This window comes from Ochlerotatus camptorhynchus, unplaced genomic scaffold (genome assembly GCF_037179485.1).
Source record: "Ochlerotatus camptorhynchus isolate MF236.1 unplaced genomic scaffold, CSIRO-AGI_Acam_v1.1 ptg000220l, whole genome shotgun sequence".
Classification (NCBI taxonomy): domain Eukaryota; kingdom Metazoa; phylum Arthropoda; class Insecta; order Diptera; family Culicidae; genus Ochlerotatus; species Ochlerotatus camptorhynchus.
This window is the reverse complement of record NW_027040710.1, coordinates 4,595,672-4,622,401: the sequence shown is the minus strand read 5'-3', so window position 1 is coordinate 4,622,401 and position 26,730 is coordinate 4,595,672. Positions and strand designations below refer to the sequence as shown.

At 39.8% G+C, this 26,730-nt stretch overlaps 1 protein-coding gene across 1 annotated transcript in view; it reads left to right on the top strand.

The window, feature by feature from the left end:
- Positions 1-4,365: 4,365 nt before the first annotated feature.
- Positions 4,366-26,730, top strand: part of LOC135703741 (uncharacterized) — a 124,197-nt gene continuing 101,832 nt past the window's right edge. Inside the window, exon 1 of the mRNA XM_065225057.1 lies at positions 4,366-4,486. Coding sequence (XP_065081129.1) covers positions 4,474-4,486 — 13 coding nt within the window. The 5' untranslated portion in view covers positions 4,366-4,473. The remainder of the gene's footprint in view (positions 4,487-26,730) is intronic.

The following is a 26,730-nucleotide window of genomic DNA, read 5'->3' as shown; positions in this document are numbered from 1 at the left end:
CACTATGAACAAAGTTCCAATTTCCTGGTCAAACCAAGTGAAATATCTTGGATTAATACTTGACCGAAAATTAACTTTTAAAGATCACATTGAGGGCATTCAAGCCAAATGTAACAAATATATAAAATGTTTGTATCCTCTTATAAACAGGAAATCCAAACTTTGCCTGACGAATAAACTTCTAATATTTAAACAAGTTTTTAGACCGGCCATGCTTTACGCTGTGCCAATATGGTCTTGTTGTTGCACTACCAGGAAAAAAGCACTTCAAAGGATTCAGAACAAAGTTCTGAAGATGATTTTGAAGTTGCCTCCCTGGTACAGCCCTACTGAGGTACATAAAATTTCGAATGTTGAGACTTTAGAACAAATGTCCAACAAAATAATTAATAATTTCAGGCAAAAATCGTTGCAATCCTCAATTGCAACGATTAATTCCCTTTATACTTAGATAAGATTTAGTTTTAGTTTTTAATTTTAAGATATCAATTTTTATACTGACATGCAGGTTTAAAAGACCTGTTTAAAATACTGAATTGCCAAGACAGGAACAATGTAAAAATACTTAGATATATATCACGACAATTAAGGCTGGTAAGTAACTGTAGTAACTGGAGCACCTAGGTTAAAGTGAAATGTAATTTATTTTGAATTTGAAACAAATAAAGAGTTTAAAAAAAAACATAACCCTTTGCTTCAGTACCGTCAACCTACTTGTCCATGGGGAGGGAATGGATGGCAGGGTAGGGATTGAGAACACAAAGTTTGGAGAGCAATGTGCTCTTGATCTCGAACCAAGCGACATACTGATGAAAAAAAAACATGTGCTAACAACTTGGACACAAGACGTTATCCGTATTGGACGTAAATCATGGAACGTAAACAATCATTTCATTTAAAATTAAGTGTTCTAAAATCGAAACATAACCAAGTCGACGAAGAGACCGTTTGATTGAATTGATTTTCTCGTTTCTTTCAACTGATTCTTATATCAAAAGGGCCGCTTACATGTGTTGGTCTCAGGGAACTGAAATTTACATGACTTTTTCGTAGTGTGTAGGTCTGAACATCGACAAAAATGTGTCATTTGTGTAATTGAACCCTCATCTTAGGATGGCCGTCTTACTCCAATAGTATATTTTTATAGTAACAGTACGCGTCGTAGTAGTTGCTACACGCCATCATTCAATTAACAACAACAGAAACGCTTAACTAGTTTATCTGAAAGCAATCAATGCAATGGAGCAATATCGTAATAATGATGCGCATTAAATTGTTGCTAAAGAAAGTGTTCGTTAAATCGTATCAAAGGAAATTAGTACCTGATTAGTTGCACCTGAAGTACTTATCTGCAAGGAACACTAGCTCCCAGTTCTAACCAGTTGAAATAGTCTGCCGTTTTAGCTTAATACAGGCAATTGGTGCTCAGTATGCACCTATTGATTGGCTAAAAAGTATATTTTTAAGCTCGTTGTTTGTTCTCGCAAATTGAATCCAATTCTGCTTCAAAAACCAGTTCGTCGTATTTGACCCACTACCCTGGAAGCATTGATCAAGTATTCAATCATGCACTGAATTAATTTTATCTGACAGTTATTTACTGTTTGTTTATGCATGACATTTCATTACTTCCAAACTCTCACAATCCCACCGTTTTTGTCCAGACATCTCTTTCTTTTATCCTTAATTTCATTGCTTGGTTTATATTTTCGTTAATCATCAATTTCCTCATTGTATGCATTATCATCTGTTCAACACTCCTTCACAAAGTTGCTTCAACGGCTCACCCACATTGCGAGGCAGCCGTCATCGCGTTCCGTTGGGTTGAAAGATTTACCACCACCGAATGTATTATTCAATTTTCCCACATCCATCATCAGAAACTTGCTCCCAAAAAGCCGGTAATTATACGGGCGGCCAAAAAGGCCGCTCCTTCTATCTACCGAAGCTCAGCCAATCATCGAAATTAAATAGCTGCTAAAAAGTGTTCATGATATCAAGTTTTGTGGAGGAAACCAAATTCAAATTTTGCAATCACGATCCTGTCCCGTTGAGCGATGAGTAAGCTTCCATACCGGAAGCGCTGCTGAGGTATTTTTATAGATTGAATGATTTTCCCGGCGCTTTCGCTTTGCCACCATGTATGATAACCGCAATAAATCGTTACAAATATACCCCCAACACACACACACACACACACACACTCATTGAACCACAGGGAGCAAGGGTGCAACAACTCTACAATATCTATATCTTTGCACCAACGTGGGATGGAAGATTGTAAATCTTGCTCGAGACAGGAGATCTTTATCAGTGCCCTCTGGCGGGTAAATAACTGATAGCGATGGAAAAATGCATCTGCTCCGGTTAAGAGCGGTTCAGTGAAATGGGTTAACCAAGCGAGGAAAGCAGAAAAAACACAGTATCTGAATGTAGTTTCTGCTGTTCAAAGCACTAGACTTGACAAATATACCGACATTAGGAAAGTGCACTGTCCTAGGGATCCACGGGGCTTTTCTAATCGGGAATCTGGACCACGGAACGATCTGAGTCTCTTTTGTTCACGTTGAATGATAGTTTGCCACGAGGCTGATAAGATCCATGTGTGCTTTCCTTAAAAAAAAAACTTTACACTGACTAACATACCGGACGGATTCAACGGATTGAAAGCCAAAATAGGGACAAACATTGCCGTTCAGACGAGGGGGAATTAATTCGGTTATCATCCGTGGCGAAGGTTGTTGCTTTTTGCCGGCAGATAAGCACGATGTGCACAAGTTTATCACCTTGCGTCACCAGATCCGTGCGAACTTATCTGCCGGAATTGAGAATGGTACACAATAAGGAATTCGTTTGTTAACAGCAGCAAAATTAATGGCTGTGGGTATCTAAGTTTTATCAGTCAATTGGGATGGGATAATAACTGTTAAGAGATGTTTCCAAAAATAGACATCATATTGACATTTTGATTAGGTTTGTCATAAACACTTATAATTATATTGCAGCTGAAACATTTGGCGTTTATGATTATAAGCAGCGTTTTTAAGAGATGCGAAAGTCTTTTCTTTCGGAGTTTGTGCATTGCATAGTGGATAGTCAGCCGGTAACCATCATGTTCAATAGATACTACCGTCCAACCCCAGCCCCAGGTAAGTTGAATGATTATTACAAATTAATTTTCAAATATATGATCACCCAAGTAAAATTGTAAGTTTTATAGAGGTTTAATAGCATTCTACAAACCCAAATCATAGCCTACAGAATACTTATAAAACGAAAATTTATACTTGGGCAGTATGGTGGGTCAACTGCTGTCAACCCTGCTACCCAAAGCTCTTTCGATTCCCATAGAAGTCCCCAACAATTGTGACCAAACTGAACGAATTTGGTAACGCACTGGATTTGCGGGAGAGCTTTAAAATGTGTATGGAAAACGCACCAAAACTATTCAACTGTTTTTCAAAAATAACTAAATTTTTACCAAACCTAAGACTTATATTGAGAAAATTACAACTTCGTCAACCACCGCAAATCGATTCGACTTCTGTACAAATTTTTTTTATTTCTTATATGGGCTTCGCGCCTAGCTACTGACGTGCATATAAGCTCGTAGGTATACGCGGTACACTAGACCAACAGTAAAAAACAATCCACTCAGAGGGCAAAGTAATTCGCAATCTCTTCTTCTCGGCCTCATTTCACAAATTGTAGATTTTAGTTTTCTTCACTGTTTGTGTTTATACTCAACCGAGTGATTTAATTCCGTTGCCGTTGTTTTGATTCCAATGAGTGAGATAATTCCCCCGAATGAGAGTGTAATTTTGACCTCCACCCACAAGTGAGCTGATCAGCTGAGCTACCATTTATTGGCATTCTCTCTCTCTCTCGAATCCCGTTGCCGTGCTTGCTTGGGATGATCGCGACCAACCCAACGACCACCCATCCACGCGACCGGGTGAAGAACTGGGAAAAGTAAATATAGTAAAACGGAACAAAAAATATGAAACACAAACTTAAACAAGCGACCGTTTCTCCCAACAAACTGCGAATGTAGGTGTGGGTATATCTCCTACTCGGCTAGTCACGCGCCGCTCAGCCGGGGTCCAATATTTGCCCAGAAGGAGAGCCGGAGAAAGAGCGCACCACATTAGACACTATCACTTTTTATAATCGTTACGACTTTAGACGAGAACGGATGCGGATTGTTTCGCCGGGTTAATTTTTGCGGGATTCGTTTGTGATTTGTAGAAACCTATGCTTTGTTTTGAGTGTAACGGGAGTGATTTCAATTGAAGTGTTCAAGTGTAGAATGGTGGTGACTGTCTGGAAGCGAAAATCGAAAAACGAAATTTACGAAAAACCAAGTGATCAGTTTGAGGTGACTCAAGGTGTTAGAAGTAAACATTTGGTTAGAATTGAAAAAAAAGAGAGGTCAAATTTACCGGCAATCAGTGACGAAACCAGGAAGCCAACATGGATAGTATGAGTGAGTATTGATGCTATGCAGGGGGCCAAACAATGTTAATGCGGAAAAAACATAATCCCATCTAGTCAACAACCGATTCGCGGAGACGATAATTCCAAGCGTAAATGGATTAAACGAGTGTAAACAAGCAAATTTGGCTGCTGCCGTCGTCGCTTTGCGTTTTAGCACATCTGCGTTATAATTTTGACAGCGCACAGTGGATCAGCGAAGCCGGTAGCGTGGCCAAAACCTCTGTGGATATGCTTCCTACGGATGTGTGGTGTTCGACAAAGTTGCTCAATTTGCTTTTGAAGCTTTCTGATTAGTTCACATTTACGCCGCATAGGTGGTGCTCGAAGCTATCTTTTGAACGGCGCGTCCTACAAGGATTGCTTCTTCGGCAGAGTTATTTTTTTGATAGCGATGAGGAATGTTTCCCAAGACCTTAAAAACTTGTGATGCACAGAAAATGAGTGGCAGTCTACTAAGTAAAATGACAACAAAAAGAGTTGTAAGAGTATAAGTTTTAAAGATTTGAATCAAGGTTTAAGATGATTCATGCATTACTATAAAAATGTTTGCAATAACATTGCAACATTATCGTCTACAAAACTTCCAATTACTTAAAATATAGAAAAAAAAGCAGAAAAATGTTTGACATCAGCTAATATAAAACATGGTCCACTAGTGATGGAACAACATCATTTGGTTTTTTTTCTTCTTTATTAGAGAGATTTTTAGCCTAAGGCTAGTTCATCTCTTTTAAAAATAACAAAAAAGAATTGTGACCTCAAAAGGAGAATCCCAATCTTGGCAAGTGGGCATTTAGCTTAATTATATAAAATATTGTAAAAACACTACCAAAAGGGCCAACGAATTCAAAAGCACAAACAGAACGAGCTTTATGGGTCTTTTGGCCGATTGGGGGGTTGAAAGGGATTTCAACGAGTGTTGTGGCATAGGGGTGTCGGGTTTCTGGCTATGTTTTGTGTAGGGGCTGGTTTCAGGGGTGAGGGTTGTGTTCGCATCGGATTCCGATGAGGCCGAGAAGTCTCTAGACACAGCGATGACTTCTTCTTCGGCCTCCTCGTACTCGTTCGTGGTGGGGGGTTTTTCAGAGCTGATTGAGGGGATGGTTGGGGGAGCAGTTTGGGGTTTAACAAGGCTTTTTGCTGGTTGGTTGGTACGGGCTACGACGACTGGTGTTTGAACGGTGGGTTGTTGAGGTTGGTTGCTTTGGGTTTTGACGACTGTTTCGAGCTCGTTCATCCTTTGTTGCGTGTTTGCAAGAACGGTCACCACTTCTTTCATCATTTGTTCGAAGTGGGCCGCTTGCGCCTTCAACATCTCTTGAAACGCATTGATGGGTGCTTCGGTTGGTGTCGGAGTCGTGTTGATGGGTACGGGTGCGGGGTTGCTAGTGCCGGCCATCTGCAGTGCGGCTTGCAGCTGCGCGATGACGGCGTCCTTTTCGCGAACCATGTTGGCCAGTCCTTCAATTCGCTTTTCCATCTCGGCGAGGGCACTTTGCGTCCCTTCGTTCGTCACATTTGCATAGGAGTTACTGCTGTTACACCGTTCAAACAAGTTTCGCGCTTCCGGGTACGAAATCTCACGGTCAACCTTGATCCGTTGGATCTCGTTCTCCCTCTGGTAAGCGGGACATGATCGGTGCCGCAGCGAGTGCTGGTCGGTGTCGCAACGGGTACAGTAGGCCGGGTTGCTGCACCTTTGTTCTGTATCAACCGGGTGATCTCCTGAACAGTTCCCGCAGACGGGTTTCCCCACGCGACATCGTAGCTTTGTATGGCCGAAGGCCCAGCAGTTGAAACACTGCATGGGCGACGGGTAGTACGGGCGTGTCTTGCAGCGGGAGTAGCCTACATAAAGGTACTCGGGCGCGCATGTGCCATGGCAAGTGATGATGATCGAGGCTGTGCAACATCATTTGGGTCTATTAAAGGGTGATACGGTCAAAATTTGGTCAATATCAACTTGACGTATTTCTTTCAATTTTGCATTTAAAAAACCTGAACACCCCTCATTTGGAAGGTGTGTGTGTGTAGAATGTTGCTCCTATTTTGATTTTGGAATTCACTCTTCAGTTGTCAAAATGCCGTCCAAGCAAGAAGAGCAGCGTATCAAAATTTTGCTCGCGCATCGCGAAAATCCGAGCTACTCGCACGCAAAGTTGGCAAAATCGCTAAAAGTTGCCAAATCAACCGTTACAAATGTAATTAAAGTGTTTGGGGAACGTTTGTCGACAGTCAGGAAGTCTGGATCGGGGGGAAATCGAAAACCGGAAGCCGCTGAGACGACAAAGAGAGTTGCCGGTAGTTTCAAGCGAAACCCTAACCTCTCTCTCCGAGATGCCGCAAATAAGCTGGGTGTATCGTCTACAACCGTGCATCGAGCCAAAAAACGAGCCGGACTATCGACTTACAAGAAGGTAGTGACTCCAAATCGCGATGATAAACAAAATACGACGGCCAAAGCGCGATCCCGGAGGCTGTACACGACGATGCTGACGAAGTTTGACTGCGTGGTAATGGACGACGAAACCTACGTCAAAGCCGACTACAAGCAGCTTCCGGGAAAGGAGTTTTATACGGCAAAAGGAAGGGGAAAGGTAGCAGATGTTTTCAAGCACATGAAACTGTCAAAATTCGCAAAGAAATATCTGGTTTGGCAAGCCATCTGTACCTGTGGCTTGAAAAGCAGCATTTTCATAGCTTCCGGGACTGTCAACCAAGAAATTTACGTGAAAGAGTGTTTGAATAAACGTCTGCTGCCTTTCCTGAAGAAACACGGTTGTTCCGTACTGTTTTGGCCGGATTTGGCATCTTGCCATTACGGTAAAAAGGCCATGGAGTGGTACGCCGCCAACAACGTGCAGGTGGTTCCCAAGGACAAGAACCCTCCCAACACGCCAGAGCTCCGCCCAATTGAGAAATACTGGGCTATTGTCAAGCGGAACCTAAAGAAGACCAAAAAACTGCTAAGGGCGAGCAGCAGTTCAAGGCAAACTGGCTTTCTGCGGCGAAGAAGGTGGACAAGGTGGCTGTACAAAATCTGATGGCAGGGGTCAAGCGTAAGGCCTGGCAATTCGGATTTGGAAAAGCGGAAGCCTAACTGAATATTTTTCCTGAATTTTATACTAATTGAACTTGAAAAAGAAATTTAATTTGATTTTTTAAATAAACGATTTCACTGATTTACACGTGTTTTCCCTTGACCAAATTTTGACCGTATCACCCTTTAACGGTTTTCACTCAAGTGCATACTATTTCTTATATTTTAAGAAAAAATACGAAACGAATTATTCGTTGCGGTTTCGAAGGAATTCTCGAGCGTTTCCCTTATCAAGCGGCGCACAACGGTCTCGTCCACTGTTTTGGTGACTTTATCCCACCAATTTTTCATGGGAGCTGCCGTTTTGATGACTGTACCTTTTACCTTCAGTTTCCCCTTCATAATTACTCAGTAGTTTTCAATGGACCTGAACTGGGGACAATTGGGCGGATTGAGGGTTTTCGGAACAAACTGGACTCCATTGTCATTATAGCATTGTTGTACTTCCCGGCTGTAGTGACAACTCGCAAGATCCGGCCAAAATGTCACCGGACCATCATGTGACTGGATGAAGGGCAGAATTCGCTTCTGGAGACATTCGCTTTTGATAAACTTCGAGTTCATCATTTTCTCAGTGACGAAAACCTATGTCTTCTGGCCGCAGCTGCAAATTCCCTACCAGATCATATATTTGCGTGCGAATTTATCCGCAAAAACAAATTTGAATCTGCCAAGGACACCTCCTCGAACATTCGCCTTGTAAAATGTGGGTCCTGGAAGCTGTCTGAAGTCGGCCTTTCATCATCCATAAGTATGCACCCACCGGACTTGGTCTGCTGGTTGTCGTACAGCTTTCGAGCACGGGTTTTAGCTACGGTATTCTGCTGATCGATTTGGTTGCCTACTGAAAAAAAGCTTCAGAAAACGTCCACTAGGAGTGCTGTAGTAAGCAAAAAAGTTTGTTCCATTACTAAGTAGGCCATAGCTTATAACACATTAAAAGCCATTGTGGTTATACTTCAACCATCCTCCAAGAGTAAAAGCCGACTGATATGCAGCAATCTTGCAGCTTCTGCGCTCCTGTTCCCTGTATATCTATTAAATACAGATGTTGGGTGCTAGATTCTGATTGGATATCCTTGAGTTCTATTCCTTTCTTGGTGGTTCGTTCCTTGACTGATGATCCATCCGTGGTTCACCCCTTTATGCATCCATTGGATGGCCATCAGTTTCTCTAACCGTGATTCCATGGGATGGAACTCGCTGTGCTTGCAGGTCGACATAATTGGAACCGGTAATGAGGAGTCATGTAGTTTTTGAATGAAACCTAGCTTCGCAGGACATATAGTGCAGCTGACTGACTATGCTCGCTTTCTATTGGTGTTGCAAATTGCCGCATGGGATGATGAATTGGTTCACAGAATACGTCTTGCGCTTGCGGTACGATACTTATCATGGGACCGTTTTGGGCTCAGAATTCATCAGGTTGGGTGATTGATCCTTGTCCGTGTCCATGTATGGGAAAATAATTCATGTACCATCTGGAAATGTCGCTTCGGCTGGTACTGTTATTACTAATCTGTTAAATTATGTCACCCCCAGCCAACTGTTATGAAAGACCAATAGAACCCAGGGTTGAATTCCTACTTTTTAATCTAAAATAACACCTAAAAATCAGTGTTCACTCGGCTGTCGACAGAAGCAGACCACTCTCAATGTGTGTCACGCAATTGTCTGTTTACTTGGCAGCAACCATTATTTGATCCTCCTAATTGTTCTTCATCAGCAGTTCTTTCGGTCGATGCGTCGTCGACTTTGGAAAGCAACCGTTTTGTGATGAATGTGTGAGTTCTGACCACGTTTTGGGTTCATTGCTGCAATGGAAGCGCTCTGACCCCCGTTGGCGAATCTGTCCTACAATGAAACCACTGGAAGCGGGTCCCGTTCTGGTGGAGGAGGTTTATTGGATAGCGGAAGATGAAATGTTTATTGTGTTGTACCTTTTGACTATTGTTTTAAGATGTATTGTATAGTGAACAAGAATCCTTGGCTCTGTAAAGTTAATTCGGTTGAGTCTTATCAATAAATTAATAATTTAAAAAAAAACTCCTTAAAACCTCACCTCTAGTGTGAATTTAAACCTTGTTTCTTCCAAGTAAAGACTGTTGAAGGAAATTGTTCGTCTTCTTGTAAATGGTACAATTGAAGTCTTCATAGCATTAATAGTCAATCCTTCAATCTTACAGCATGAGACCTTAAAATTGCAATACTGCTTGCATTCTTTCAAAGACAGTTTTTTTTTTCAAATTTACCACGAACAATAATGACTATATCATCCGCAAATCCAATTAATTTAAAACCTAGAATCCTTAGATAGTTCGATAGTTCTGTTATTTTATCGTCAGCTAAAAGAAACTTTTGCAGTTGTTAGTTTTATTATTGAATCTCCAAGAGCTGTTGTCATCTTCCTTTTGACGTAGACTAAAGGGAAAGTACTGGGGGAAAATAGAAAATCTAAAATTGTGCACGTCACGAAAAAGTGTAAGGTTTTTAACGCTTATAACTTTGTCATTTATAGATGAAATTAAAATCCAAATACATCAATCGAAAGGAAATAACTCTCAAAATCTGCTACAATACATGAAAAATGTACAGATAATCTCAATCATGAATCTGAAAAGTTATAAAAAAGCGCTGCTTTTGTGCATCATTTCGTTCATGCTTTTGTGCCTAACTCATTTTTGCTGCGAACGGCTTGTGAGCAGGTAGCAGCATCAGCACTAGCAGCAGTAGGAGGAAGGCAGCGGTTCCTGTGAAGCGCATTCGATTTTTGCATCTCGAACCTTCTGCATCGTTCCCATCGAGATCACTGTGGCTGCTGCCTCTTAAGTGGATCAACCTCCTTGTCAGAGTGATAACGATCCCGCGTCCTACAAATCTCGATTACTTTTTCGAAGCTATTGTAAACAACACATTTTTCGTCGGTTTGGTGTAACTGATATCTCGTCCTTGCATACTAACACCACCATACCAGGTAGGGGAAAATTTCCCTTATCTGATAGAATTGTTAGAATGCGTGGGTGAGCTATTAGTTACGCCAAATCGACGAACAAATGCGTTGTTTACTCAGCCAGGGTTGCCAAAATTTTACTTCTAGTCTGTCACCATCCATCCATCTGTCACTTTTAACCACGAGTTAAATTGAACTCACCAATTGGGACACAGCCTTGGAAGTAAAATAAGGAACTATCCATAAATGACGTAGATTTTTTTTTACCAATTACTTCCCTTCCCCCCTCGTAGCGTGTTTTGATATACCTAATACATGGCCGGTCACAGCTTCTGAAACCCCTCTCCCCCTCAACTACTACGTTATTTATGAAAGCTCCCTAAGCATTGGGCAACAGTGATAATCAGTGCTATGTCTCAACAATGTTCCTATTTTAATATTCAGGTAGGGGTTCTTCGGAATGCTATAAAAAAGAACACAAAAAACGGGTTGGACATTTATGCAAAATTTCGGTATTTACCGTGAATATCTGTAACAGGTTGCACTGGCTATCAAAATCAACAGCAAACGCACCGAGATTTGTTAAGCCAAGTGTGTTATTAACAAAAGAGGGAATCGATCATCGCGGTTACGCTCTTATGCATGCTCACTGTTGAATTTGCAATCTGTGATGGATATGGCAATCACTTTTATTCCAACCACAGAAACGCCCCGTGTTCATATGCCAAATGATGCATGTGCGTCTACAAAACGTAAACAAAATCTTTAAAAAGATGTACCGAGAACTTATTGGAGGGATTTATGGATAATCGAGATATTCCCGATCAACTACGAAATGTTGCATAACATTGGTGCGAAATTGTGCCCCCCGTTTTTTTACCTTCATATCTGATTGTAATTTAGGAACCAAATAAAATAAAATATGTATTTGCATTTTAATGAGGTCCTAAAATTAATCAAGTTTTACTAAGTAGGAAATCCAACATATGTACATTGGACCAAAATCGTAGGTTACTTTTACTGTATTTTAATTCAATATCTTGAAAAATGTATGAGAATTTCACTTTACAGCTTAACGTAGTCTACGTCAACCATACCGTCGCGTCTTGTACGCACCGCCACCATTTTTTGATAAAACAATCTCTTCTTATTATGTTTTCATCATACTGTCGTATTCTCATGGAATTTTCCATAATTTTTTAGGAAACATTATAAAACGCTCCTTTAATGTCAAGAAATGCTGCCATTAACACTTCTTAAGCACCGAGTGATTTTTATTTTTATTTTTGTAAAATGTGTAAGTAATGGTATTGCAGTTTATTTTCCTGGCTAAAAAGCAAACTGTTTTTTATCATGCAAACTCAAATTGAAACCAAATTTAATTCAACTTGTTTAAAGCAGAATCTTAGAAAAGTATACTTTTCAAAATGCTGTCTCAGAGCATAGTCGGAAAATTTTAAATCGCAATAAAACGCCACCTGACTTTTTTAAAAACTCTTAGACCATATGTGTGATCTTTTGATAGAACTTTTTGAAGCCTTGCAGTAACGGGAGTACTTTCAATGTGTGCTTCGAATATTTATGTTCAGTCAAGGGGCACTCTGTACACTGTGCCGAAACACAGCATGGCACACTGTTTGGTACATTAGGGCACACTTTGGCAACCAGGAATCAAACAATATTATATAAAACGGCATCACTGTTGAGTGCTGACGTTTTGTCCATCGTTGACTACTCGGTTGATTACTTTGTTTACTCAAAAGTGATACTAAAGAGTGCGGATTTCTTGTCATACATATAACTGGTAAAACGATTCAATCAAGCATTTAAGAACGACAAACCGGTTTCGAGAATTGTTCGAAAAATATCTGTTAGTATTCTCTGAACCGTGAATCTAGCAAAACTCAGTCCGTCTCTTCTGATTCAAAACAAAAATCCCGGCGACAATTTCATCCAGTACAGCTTTTATTCCGGCGTTTTTTTGATCGAGTTTATCCACACCATGACAGATCGAGATGGTTTTGTCTATACGGCAGTAAAGACGACTGAAACGAGTTGAGCAAGGGGTTGGTCACTCAGCCCAGTGTGCCAAAAACAAAGTAGGGCACACCATGGCACACTCATTGACACTGTTTGGCACCCATGGTACATATTTTTTTATGATCTCTAAAGTAACTGGCATCAAGATGTCGACATCACGACGACGACCGGGTGGCTCGTTTCAAAAACAGACTTTTGTCGCTGTTGTTGCTGCTGCCGCCTCTGATAGTTACTTTTGCTCGACCACCAACGCAACTGCTGCTACTGAACGGATCTGAGTGTTCTGGAGTTTTTTTTTTTTTGATTGGATCGTATGTAACAAACGTAAACAAATTGACATTTTAATGCAGCTGACTGACTATGCTCGCTTTCCATTGGTGTTGCAAATTGCCGCATGGGATGATGAATTGGTTCGCAGAGTACGTCTTGCGCTTGTGGTACGATACTTATCATCATGGAACCGTTTCGGGCTCAGACGTCATTAGGTTGGGTGATTGATCCTGAATTCATGTAATATCGGGAAATGTCGCTTCGGCTGGTACATATAGTGTTATTACTAACTTGGTTAAACATATGGGGCTCACTCTTGAACATAGCATTCTTAGCTATATTTACTACTTGCTCTAAATGTGAATTCCTTCTTAATTTTTAATCCATAATAACACCTAAAAATCAGTGTTCACTCGGCTGTCGACAGAAGCAGACCACTCTCAATGTGTGTCACGCGATTGTCTGTTTACTCGGCAGCAACCATTGTGTGGTCCTCCTTATTGTTCTTTATCAGCAGTTCTTTCGGTCGATGCGTCGTCGACTTTGGAAAGCAACCGTTTCGTGATGAATGTGATGAGTGCTGACCACGTTTTGCGTCGATTGCTGCAATGGAAGCGCTCTGACCCCCGTTGGCGAATCTGTCCTACAATGAAACCACTGGAAGCGGGTCCCGTTCTGGTGGAGGAGGTTTATTGGATAGCGGAAGATGAAATGTTTATTGTGTTGTACCTTTTGACTATTGTTTTAAGATGTATTGTATAGTGAACAAGAATCCTTGGCTCTGTAAAGTTAATTCGGTTGAGTCTTATCAATAAATTAATAATTAAAAAGAAAAACTCCTAAAAACCTCACCTCTAGTGTGAATTTTAACCTTGTTTCTTCCAAGTAAAGACTGTTGAAGGAAATTGTTCGTCTTCTTGTAAATGGTACAATTGAAGTCTTCATAGCATAAATAGTCAATCCTTCAATCTTACAGCATGAGACCGTAAACTTGCAATACTGCTTGCATTCTTTCAAAAAAAATTTTTCTTCAAATTTATCACGAACAATAATGACTATATCATCCGCAAATCCAATGAATTTAAAACCTAGAATCCTTAGATAGTTCGTTAGATCTGTTATTTTATCGTCAACTACAAGAACCTTTCGCAGCTGTTAGTTTTATTGTTGAATCTCCAAGAGCTGTTGTCATCTTCTTTTCATTTTTTCTTTCCTTTAATTCCTACCAGACACTACTCTGCTTCCTTTCCCTAGAGGAAAAATTTGGATCCGCTACCTTATTTTTGTTTAATTTGGTCATCAAAAAACGATTTGTCGTATGTGCCAACCGATCAAAATATAGCTCAATGTTACATACAACACGTAACTTCTATGGAAGCGCCAATCGTCGTATGTAACTAATCATTATTATCAAAACAAACACCTCGTTTCTCTAATTGACAAAAGTGTTACATACGACCCAATCAAAAAGGACTCCAGTGTTCCTTCCAGTCGTTCCATTCTCCGGTCACCAGCACCAGCACCACCATCGCCATCCTCATCCTTATCGTCAGCATCACCATCCAACATGACCAGCAGTATCTCACTATCATCTATATCACAATTGGCTTTCTCGTAGTAATAAAGCTGTTTGTTGGCCAATCTGATCGTTCCGTCCGGTTCCCTCAGATACAGGCTCGTGAGAGCGGTGGAAAGAATATTTATCTCTCTGCTGGAGATATCGTCAGACCAATCTTCCAGTTCCGGACCGGAGTAGCGGTTGCCTGTCAACACTTCCGGACTGCAGTACTCGGTCGTGCCGTAGAAGGTAGAAAAAAGTTGCCCTTCCTGTACGAGCGTCGCAAACCGAAGTCAATCAACTAGATATGGAAATTGTGATCGATGATAACGTTCTCGTCTTTGATGTCCGGTGCAGAATGTTCAACGAGTGCAGGAAAGCAAAGGGATGCTTCACGTACATCAACAGGTACACTTCCATTGGAATTTCCCGTTTCTCCTCGGTTATACACTGCGGCACGAGCTTCTTCTTCAGTATGAACTTCAATATCACCAGCAACCTATCCGAGTTCCGGTAGCTCAGCTTCACATACCCGTACGCGCCCTTCTCGATGTTCCTCACCAGCTTGTAATATTTGCTGTACTCTCCGTGGATCAAATCTTCATCGCACTACGCACATACGGGTGACGGAACTGGGCCTATCCGAGTGCTTCACTGCAGCAGTATTCTTGATGGCCTGCCCAAGCGAGTTGTTCACCGTACTAGCCATGCTGTTGAACGTTAACGTCAGATTCAGATGCCTATCCTCCTCATGCAGGTTGTTGTATGATGAATCTGGATCCCGGCTTACCCAACTGCAGTAGACCTTCCTCCCACAGGGAAGCGTCTGATTCAAAATGGTGTACAGTATGTTGATCACGTTGCCATCATAGTGAATCACTTCCCCGAGGTACTTCCCATCCGAATAGATCGACCTGCGTGGTCCACACGGAACCAGAAGCTTTCCAACGAGCTGTCTTTGACAGCTCGTACGGTTTGACATACCAAAAACAAAACATTTGAACTGTTAAAATGCCAGGTTGCCAAATATACAAATTATTCACAAACAAAGTCAGTCCGATGACTGGCACTCTCGGCACAGTGCGGCACACTGAGAAAAATGTTGGCGCAAAATAAGTGTGTAGAGTGACCACTAGAGTGATGCAATATTTGAAATTTTCACTCCACCATACTTAAACGATTTCAAATCGGATCCTGACTAACCTCTCAAAATTTGAACCCATTTGGTGAGAAACTGAGATGGCACAAACCATTTGAAGTTTGTATGGGAATTACTATAGTAAAACCAAGATTTTTGTTCATGTCTATCTAATAATTCACCATATCGGTCTGCTTCAAAAACTTTCAATTGTACTTGTAGGAAATTTTCCCAGCTACAACTTTGCTCAAGACCGCTTTTTGATTAAATGCAAGTATCGAAAGTTATCAATGGTTCAATGAGCTGGTGTCTTATGATCATGCTCAATCAACTGCTCAGCCGGCAACATTGGTGTTTCTGGGGCGTTGAATAGGACACAAAAATCATGGCTACTATGTCACACTGCAAAATACAGTGTTGCCTACAGAGCAGCTGCTTGATCATGTCATAAGTTTACCAATCTCTTAAATAATTAATAACTTTTTTCTGTCTCGTTTTACATAGAAACGATTTTCAGCAAAGTTGTAGTTGAGAAAATTTTCTATAAGAATTGCTATCGAACTGTTTCGCAGCTCAATATGGAAAAAGACTAGAAGGCAATGAACAAAAAGTTGAGATTTCCCATAGTAATTTACATGTAAACTTCAAATGGTTTGTGCGAAGTCTGTTGCTAACCAAATGAGTTGTAACTTTTGGAGGCTAATCAGGACCCGATTTGAAACCATTTAAGCACTGTGGAGCGAAAAAGTCAAAATTTGCATCAGTCTAGTGACCACCCCTTAGAGTTGAGTCTTATGGTGCAGACTGGTTGGATCCCGTGATCATGAAAATAAAAAACAATCCTGGAGACAACGTCAGTTTATGCCCGTTTACAGCACGTATCTTCGTTGGGACACAAATCTAAATTAAGCCGGCTGCAGAGGAAATTTTGAATCGATTAATTGAGAAGAAAACTACGAATTTCATCACGTCCAGCTGTATTGGTGCGATATGTGAGAGTGTGTTAGTGAAAATCCTTGGAAAATACATAACAAATCGCTGTCAAACTCATTTGACAGATCTAATTTCATACATTTTTTAGGTTAGCCAGAGGAAAATAATAGACAACTTTACACGGCGATGCACCCGCTAGTGTGCGTGCGTTAAACGTCATTAATCTCTATAGAGGACAAAACCATGGCTACTATGTCACGCTGCAGAATACAGTGTTGCCCACAATGCAGTTGCTTAATCTTGCCATAAGATTATCAATCTCTTAAACAATTAATAACTATTTAATTTTACGTTTGGCTGAAACACGATGCTCTGCAAAGTTGTTGCTGATAAAAATTCCCATAAAAATAGCAATAGAATTTTTAACAGTACAATACGTAAAATGGCTAGAAGACAATGAACAAAAAGTTTTGTTTTTCCATAGTAATTGTCATATAAAGTTCACATGGCTTGTGCCAAGCCAGTTTCTTATTGAATGAATTTAAACTTTCGGAGGCTAATCAGGACCCGATTTGAAACCGTTTGAACACTGTTGCGTGAAAATTTTAAATTTTGCAGCAGCCTACTATCCATTTATCATCTTTAAATCATTCTCTCCCTAATAAACTATCGCACTAAGGCTTATTTTTTTTTTCATTTTTCATAAAGCATTTCCTTCCAACTCTGAAAATCGTAAACTTCACGTATGAAGTAACAAAACACTTTGATTGAATGTCAAAAATATATTCAAATAACGTTTTACAATAATGTCTGCAGATCCCCGTTGTGCTAAGTGCTTTAAAATATCCTACTTAGTCTTTATTAGCTGCTGTTAAAAATTTGTTCTGTATTTTAGCAATATTTTAAGTACATTAATGTTGCAAATTTTTGAAAATAATTTTATAATAATTTATGAAATATCTCAAAATATGTATCTATTCGGTAATTTATACAGATCAATGATTTAAGAAATCTAAAGCTTATACCGATGACCTTTATACGTTAAAACAAAGTTGATCGCCTCCTATGCGGCGTAAATATGACTGATTAGCACCATCAAACGTGTACTCTTTCTAAATTGAGCAACATTGTCGAAAACCACACATCCGTAGGAAGCATACCCATGGCGCTAGAGGTTTTTACCACGCTACTGCCATCACTGGCTCAGTGTGCGACGTGACGATGATGGCTGGCAGTGCGATCATGATGCTAAAGTCAATGTAAGGAAATCATCCGAGATGGACAAGAAAGCGCTAGATTGAAAATATAATAAACAAATGTACCGGTTGCAGTGATAACTTTGCCAACGCCAATATTATGTGTCTACTGTGAGGGTGCTAAGGTATGATAAGGTTACAAGATTATTCTATGTTCAGCAGTTCCAGCAAAGTGAATTCCAGATATTCTAAACATTCCTCTTTTTGGCAATTTCGTTCCAACTAGAACATTTGTTGGTTGAAATTTAATGTATATTGTGCAGCCTATAATACAATGATACTTTATGCCTCTAATTCCACTGACTAGGCTATTGGGATGATCCTTAAATCTTTATGTGAAAAACTGTCAAATAACCTGTTTAACCTGTTAATGTTAGACTGGTCATAAGTGTTCATCACTATCCAATATATGCTGCATTTAACGAAGATTTGTGAACTGATTATATCAAAATTATGAATATTTAGCACTTAGGGTCGATGTTCCTAATGTTGGCTCAAGTGTTCCTAATATTGCGTCCAGCCCTAAATTTCAAAATAAAGCATATTTTTTACATGCATCCAATAGTTGCCGTTTGTATTGTTTTGATGGCGTATTATTCAGAGAAAAAATAATAACAGAAGATTGCTAGTGATGAAACCAATCTGTAGATCCATATGCCAACAATAGAGCCATTTCCCCTATCTTAAACAAAACTACGATGAAACGATTTCTAGTCCGTTAAGTCGATTTAGATCTTGGCCAGCTTATTTTCACCACTACGCACAACGTGAACGGAATGGTATCGGACGTGGTAGGACAAAGCCGATATTTGCATATTTTCTTGTTTCTGAACAAAAATAAAAGCCATGAAATTTGGCGACGCTAACAACATGTACGAACTCGCACACACCCACACACAAGCTGAAAATAATGTGAATATAAATCCCGTCCCGCTCCGTTGACACCGTTGTTGCAAGAGGTGGTAGCTCAATTCAAAAATATGCTAATTTAAGTGCTGAAGGGAGATTATGATTAGGGGAAGCACCCAAACATTCAGGTTCTGTGGAAGTGGTTCTTGCTGTCTGACATTTGTATGCCTTCCGATTTGCGCGATTTATAGAATCTATTTCTTCGCAAAAAGAAATCCAACCGCTCCTTCCAAAGTGCCCATTAAGGGTTAATTAATGAATTATTAATGCTCATACTTCTGCATATTCTGGCTAGCTTCCAGCCAGCTGAATCCGGACCAAAGTTGGACTGGAGGTAAGAGATACCACAGACAAACAGAAGTAGCTTTTTTGCGGAAAAGTTCGATAGAATGTTTAGAAACGTCAAAGTGATCCGATGCCAGCGCTGTGACGGGGGATTTGCAAAACTAATCATAATTAAATAAATCGTTAAACGGGTGCATGACGATTGATGACAAAGAGGAACGTCGGTTTGTCTGTGGAGAGACGGTGGCGCTATGAGTATCACTACCAGCAGAGGCTAATTGTACAGTCGATTGCGATGTGGGAATTTCACTGACGAATATCAATTGATTCGCCAAGTTTTGCAATTCCACAACAACCGACAAATGGCACGGATACCGGGCATTCGTCGTGACGTCAGAGTCGGGCGTGAACTGCATAAAATAAAAACAAAGCCAAGGAAGAACGTTGCGGTGAAGGGAAAAATGTGTGACAGCACCAAGATTTACTTGTTGATCAAGTCGTTAGGATTTAAGTCAAATCGATTCCCCGGCTCAGAGAACGCGGGGGGAAAACAAAATATTTATCTTTAAACTATTACAGTGATGAGATTGACAGAGGCTTGTTGTTTTGTTCCCGTAGGCAAATATGAATATTTATAGAAGTTTTGTTTACTTCATCTCAGATGAATGAAATTAAATCCGTTCATTTTCGCCGGGGTTTACCTACTCATGCGCAACTCGAATGCACAACGTCTTAGTTGTAAACAACGCGGTGAGAATGGGATCGATTCAGCGTTCTGAGATTGCCTTCTCAGCTTGCACTGTGCTGTTAATAATATCGCAGAAAGCGACATGAAAAGCCCTGTGGTGAAGGTTCCGAATATTAAATGTAACTCACATGATGCGACGTTCATGATGAGCTTGTTAAGGGTACATATTTCCTACACAACCTAGTCAGTTGATAAGAAGATTGCTTAAATGGAAATTTTACCAAGAATTCAGCAAGCTTTAAGTTGTAGCTTAGCTGCCGAAGTTTAGCAAGGGATGAACTTCTGGATATCAATCATCAATTCAGTTGCAGAAAGCGAAATGATGCTCACAGTTACAGTTACAGTTACACAGGAGTTACAACCAATGTTCACTGAACATTTTGGGTAGATGAATTGCTTAAAAATGGTACATGAGGTGGAAATTGTACTACATCGGGATGGTACACGGAGGGGCATTCGATCTTCACTGAAAATATTGATTGGATGAATTGTCAAGATGGCGAATGAACACAGTGGTCTAAAACCAAAAAAAATCGTGATCGTTTGAGATTTGAGTAGGAAACTTGATTTTAAGTTTCTTGAAACTTAACTGTCTAACTTTTGGCACTATGCATTCTTTGATTAATCTTCCTAAAAGTAAGACCAAATATCGATTTTTTTTGTTCTTCAAAATGGCAATATTATTCCTTGGTGTCCTGAAAACTTTATCATTACAAGAAAGTTTGCTGAAAACAATAACTTTATATCTATTTTCTAAATTAAGTTAAATCCTAGTTAGTAATTAGTAGTTAAATCGATGGGTCAAATATGACCCATCAAAACAGTTTGTTCAAAATAATTTTTGTGTGTTTGTTATACATTTTTTTATGTGGAACAAAGTTGTACAGAGAGCAAAAATACACAAATTTTTGTAACATTTTTTTTTTTAATTATAGTAACAAGAGCCAATGTCGCAAACGTAAACAATGACTTTTTCCGCGAATTTCTCCAGAATGGAAATTAGATTAAAATCCTTGTATAATTTTTTATGCCTCATAATTTCAAAACTGTCAAAAGGAAATTAACAGTTCTAATTTACTATATCAGGTATACAACTACTTTTTCGCTACCCGTATATTATTAGGTAGACAGATTTTTAATCTATTATTATACCTAACGGCACCTTCCACTACCTTCACTAGATGCGAAAAGTACCTAGATGACTGGTTTAATCATATAAATAGCTATATTTGGTTTTATGATCATCATTCTAAGCTAGTCTCCTTTCTCGTATGGAAGTGTCTCATATTGACTAAGTTTCTCTCATAAATATTGCATGGTATATCTGTTACATTTTTATAAATGCTATTCTGAATTTTCTATTAAATTTTTCGTTTCAAATGTAAAAATGCATTCTTCACATGTACGATAAAAACAATCTATGGTTCTAATAGGACTACTGCAAAGTATTTTGTCTGCAATTTCTTTATATGAATCAAATTTTACACTATTAATAATCAATTTAACATTTTCATGTATAGTACAGACACATACATTATGTGTACCTGTACTATCCAACAGTATGCAATGCTTTGGTCGGAGCTGAGTGAACGAAGTAAATCCGATTTTAACACTTTTGTATTTCTCTTCAAAAATCATAAAAGCCTCTTTAAGAGTCATCATCAATAAACGTTTCTGAACATGCTCTTTATATCCATTTCGATATTCAGAAACATAATCATTACTTCCTGGCATAAGCCTACTAATATCATCACTGTCAAAGAAATTTAAAACAATTTGTTTTTCAGTATCATTAAATCCATGACCACTTCTTGCTTTCTTACTACAAAGAATACCTTGTTCTCTGACTAGCCTTTTCATCTGTTTCACTGTATGATGGGGTGCATTAAACTCATTAACTATTTGATTCACTGACCATGATTTAGGGAGAACTGATAACACTTTTAATTTGTCATTTGTACTCGTAGAAGGCAAATTAAATTTCTCCTTTAACTGCATGATCATTTTGTCAAAATCATCTGATTTGTTGACATCGTCTGAATCCATCCCAAATATATTTTTACGCACTGCCTTTGTGATCTCTGCAGATTTTTGAACACGATAATTCATACTTCTCGATGAAATTGGTGATAACTGTAAGGTTGAAGCTATACAATTGAATTGTTCCACATTATATGGACCTTGGATCTGATCCGCTGATGGGATTGATTCTAGCGATGGATCTGTATCTGTAAAATTAAAGAAAAGAAAAAAAAAAAATATTACCACACATTAATATATAACGCTGTTAAGGTGATAATACCATGAACGGGGGTGGTTTTGATAATAGGGGTAACTTTGGTAATGCAGTTAAGCCAAAAATTTATGACTTAAGGCACATCGTACGCAATATTTTGGATAGGAAACCGATGTTCCCTTCCAAAATAATGAATACGAAGAGCATTAAGTCATAACTTTTTGGATTAGCTGCATTATCAAAGTTACCTCCATTATCAAAGACATCCCCGTTTACGGTACATCGAAGCCGCATCTGAATTTTCCCCATGTTTGTGGAGCACGAGCTGCATAAACCGCATATCGTACAGTCGTGAAAATTTGATAGATTGTTCACCGAGGTTGGCCTACCAATCGATCAAATTTGTACGATAAGCGGTTCATCCAGCTCGTGCTCTAAAAAAATGTTGAAAATGAAGTTGTATCTTCGATGTACAATCCTTAAACCACACAGTTGAAACAGTTAAAGTTATTATTATTTACCTAGTGTATCATCAAATTCCTGATGTTCTGATTGCTGATGACTTGTTGATGGTTGCGGCTCTTCAAACTTCCGAGCATGGCTTGATTCTTTTCCATCCGATCGCCTCTTTTTCGGGAGAGGTGTCCTATTGTGCACTAAAATTCCACGACACGATTCACAAATACGCATTGTTACATCCAATTGATGATCAAAGCCCCATGAATGTATTTTCTCTATGAGACTTGATGATAAATTACGTAAATTATTGCGGCTGCAATTGGGATTGTTTATGTTGGCACTACATTGCACCCTTTTAATAATCAATTCAGCAGATTTTTCCATTGTTGTATATATAAACACTTTTTCGTTTCAACAACTATGCAGCACTACACTTTCAACAACTATGCACTACAGCAACTATGAGCATTGTTGTGATATCACCAAACTTAAATATTAGATTATGTCGGTAGAAACAGACTGCGGTGCTTTAAGTTTATACCTTATATCTCTCATGTGACTACCTGCGTTGTTATATAACTGCTATATAGCAGGTAACTTAACGATTATTTTAGGCATGCCTTAAATAATCGTTAAGTTACCTGCGCTATTATATGTATTCACTTGAGAGATGAGGTATAAACATATATGCATATTGCTTACTAATGGACACACCTAATACATAAAAATAAATGAATGATTATTTTTCTAATTAAATTAATCACAAATACATGAATTGAAATCTTTTCATGAATAAAACATACTAAGTGATTTTTACTTAGTTTACCTGTTGATTTGGAACAATTTGAGGGTGGTTTTATAGAAGTTGGATAGAGTGTATGCATATATTATAATACAATCCATCACAGGAAAGTGCAAACCATGCTTAGATGGCTGTTCCTCATTAGAACGTTTTGTTCTGAACTCTTATTGGACGATTTGCAGGTAACTTCTCTGTACCCTTTTCAAATGTTAGGCTAGATTTCGCCCAGATTATCGAAAAGTATACCCATAAAGTTTAATCGAATTTTAATAAGGTTGTGCGCGTATTACTATTCGACTTTGAGTGAAACACGCTAAAAAAAAATAACATGAAAAAGTTGTTGTTCGAACAACTTTTTTTCCTTAAAAGCGCCCACTTTGCGATGTATGAAGAAAAGTTAGGTAATTATATTGCCTTTCATGAGAAAAAATATCAAGCAAATCTGAGGGGTACCATTTTTGGGAAAATGACTTTTAATTTTTAAATATATTTTTTTAGAGTGTAGAAACCGATTTTTTATTTTATTTAATTTTTTTTATAAAATTTCAGATTATTTGCTAAAAGTTCGCCATACATCACTTTTTTGTAGGGCTTGTCATTTTTAAGCTATATCGATTTGAAAAAAAAATCGACAAAAAACTTTGACCCTTATCAAATGTTAGGCGAGATAAATTTTGAAAAAAATAAGTGCGCAAAGTTGCTTAAAATTGCTAAGTCTCCACACCCACAAAGTTTCATAAGGTTCTGAGAGGGTGCTGCCAACCACTGGATGAGTTGGCGTGAAATCCGTCATACATTTTAGCTTAAAATCCTTCTATTTGATTCTCCATTATTTTGCATAAGAAAACTTGGTGTTTCTGTGGTGGGAAAAAAGATTTCCCTACACAAATTAAAGATTTCTATACCAAGCACTGAAATTATCAGACGGTTCCTCAATTCATGCTGTTAGATAAGCTATGAAAGTCCATCCTACTTGGAAAATTATGCTATAGAACGGTTTATAAAATCCCAGATTTTTTTGATGATGGAGGCGAGGCATAGCAAGCCGTTCTAGTTCAAAATTCTCCAAGTAGGAGGGACTTTTTTTTTCCTCTGTTCGGGACCTAACACTACTGCGACCAGTAAATTGATCTATTGTAGTATATCCCCTTACTTTAGTGCATGTCGTATTACTCTATCACTATTGAGAAATGATGAAGTATTCGATTTTTTTACAGTTGTCACTCTTGCATTTATCGCAAGGATCCGACTCTAATTGAAAGGTCCCGCTATTTATACACTTCGGAGTGTTGAAACACCCTCCAAAGGCGCGCCCCTTTGTCAATCAAAATTGGATTCCTTAGCAGCAAAATTAAGGTATGACACTGATTATGACCATGCATCAGAACCCTAGTCTTAACCACTTCAAACTAGGGAACAACGAATAGAAGATTAGGAATTACATAGATGAAGACAACTAACTCATTTTTTTTTCCTTTTTTAAAGATCATCCTCGGTAGACAAAGCCGAGTCTTGTCACTATCAACAAGGCATAAAAAGTAACAAGGACTAAAATGTGTTCCTTGAATTACTGAAAAATCCTGTTCCTCTAGTTTGAAGTAGTCAAGACTAGGAATCGGTGGTAGATCTTACATCCCGTAACGTAGCACGAAAAAGTGATCTACCCACATTACGGGGCATAGGAGGGACTTACGAGGTAAGCATTGTTAGTCCCTCCTACTTGGAGAATTTCGAAATAGAACGGCTTGCTATGCCTCGCCTCCATCAGCAAAAAATCTGGGATTTCATAAACCGTTCTATTGCATTAAAAAAGGTACCGTCGAGTTTTTTTTCAGTACTAGGTACTGAAATTCGACAGTGAGCGTTAAAAAGGGCCTACTTGCAATGATAGATTCTCTTCATAGATTTTCTCTTTACATTACTACAATCCAAGCTGAACATTGCATCGGGTCCTAATTAACATTGACCAAATTTTCTTCGTCAACTTTCTTCTTGTATCCCCTCGCACATTTAAAGACATTCCCATGTAGAAACGGTTATATACTTACCTTACCAATCAGGCTAAGGCCTTGTTGTCCTCTGCTGGCCGAAGAAGTCGTCTCCACTCTACTCGATCCATGGCCACAGTTCGCCAGCCTCGTAGTCTGCGAAAGGTCCACAGGTCACCTTCTACTTGGTAGATCCACCTTGCCCGCTGCGCGCCTCTTCTTCTTGTTCCTGTTGGGTCACTTTCTAGAACCATTTTCACTGGGTCGTCGTGCGGCATTCTTACGACCTGCCCAGCCAACCGTAGTCGCCCAATTTTTGCAATGTGGACTATGGATGGTTCTTCCAGCAGATTCGCCTCCTCCACGTTCCGTCATCCATCTGCACTCCACCGTAGATGGTACGCAACACCTTCCGTTCGAAAACACCAAGGGCGTCCTCCACGAGCATAGTCCAGGTCTCGTGGCCGTAGAGAACCACCGGTCTAATCAGCGTCTTGTAGACAGTCAACTTCGTGCGGCGGCGAATTTTATTCGACCGGAGCGTCCTCCGGAGTCCAAAATAGGCACGATTCCCTGCCATAATGAGTCTTTGAATTTCTCTGCTGGTATCATTTTCCGCGGTCACCAGTGAGCCCAAATACGCGAGCTCATCGACCACCTCGATTTCGTCACCTTCAATCTGAACTCGAGGTGGGAGGCTAACATTGTCTTCCCTAGAACCTCTTCCTTTCATGTATTTTGTCTTTGATGCGTTGAGGGCAAATCCAATCCGTCTAGCTTCAGCCTTCAGTCTGATGTTCGTTTCCGCCATCATCTCAAAGTTCCGTGCCATAATGTCAATGTCATCGGCGAAGCCAAGGAGCTGGATGGACTTCCTGAATATCGTGCCACTCGTGTCTATCCCAGCTCTTCCGATCACACCTTCTAACGCGATGTTGAATAGCAGACACGAAAGTCCATCACCCTGCCGTAACCCCCTTCGAGATTCAAAGGGACTGGAGAGTGTCCCCGATACTCAAACAACGCACATCACTCGATCCATCGTCGCCTTGACCAATCGCGTCAGTTTGTCCGGAAGTCCGTACTCGTGCATAATCTGCCATAGCTGATCTCGATCGATTGTGTCGTATGCGGATTTGAAACCGATGAACAAATGATGTGTGGGCACGTTGTATTCGCGGCATTTCTGCAGAACCTGCCGAATCGCGAAAATTTGGTCCGTGGTAGCCCGGGCACCCATGAATCCCGCCTGGTAATGCCCCACGAACTCTCTTGCAAATGGTGACAGGCGGCGGCATAGAATTTGGTAGAATACCTTGTAGGCGGCGCTTAGCAGTGTGATCGCGCGGTAGTTGCAGCAATCCAACTTGTCGCCCTTTTTGTAGATTGGGCATACGACGCCTTCCATCCACTCCTGCGGTAATATCTCCTCCTCCCAAATCTTGGCAATTACCCAGTGCAGCGCTCTAGCCAGTGCTTCACCACCGTATTTTAATAGCTCACTTGGTAGTTGATCTACACCAGTTGCTTTGTTGTTCTTCAGCCGACCGATCTCCTCCTC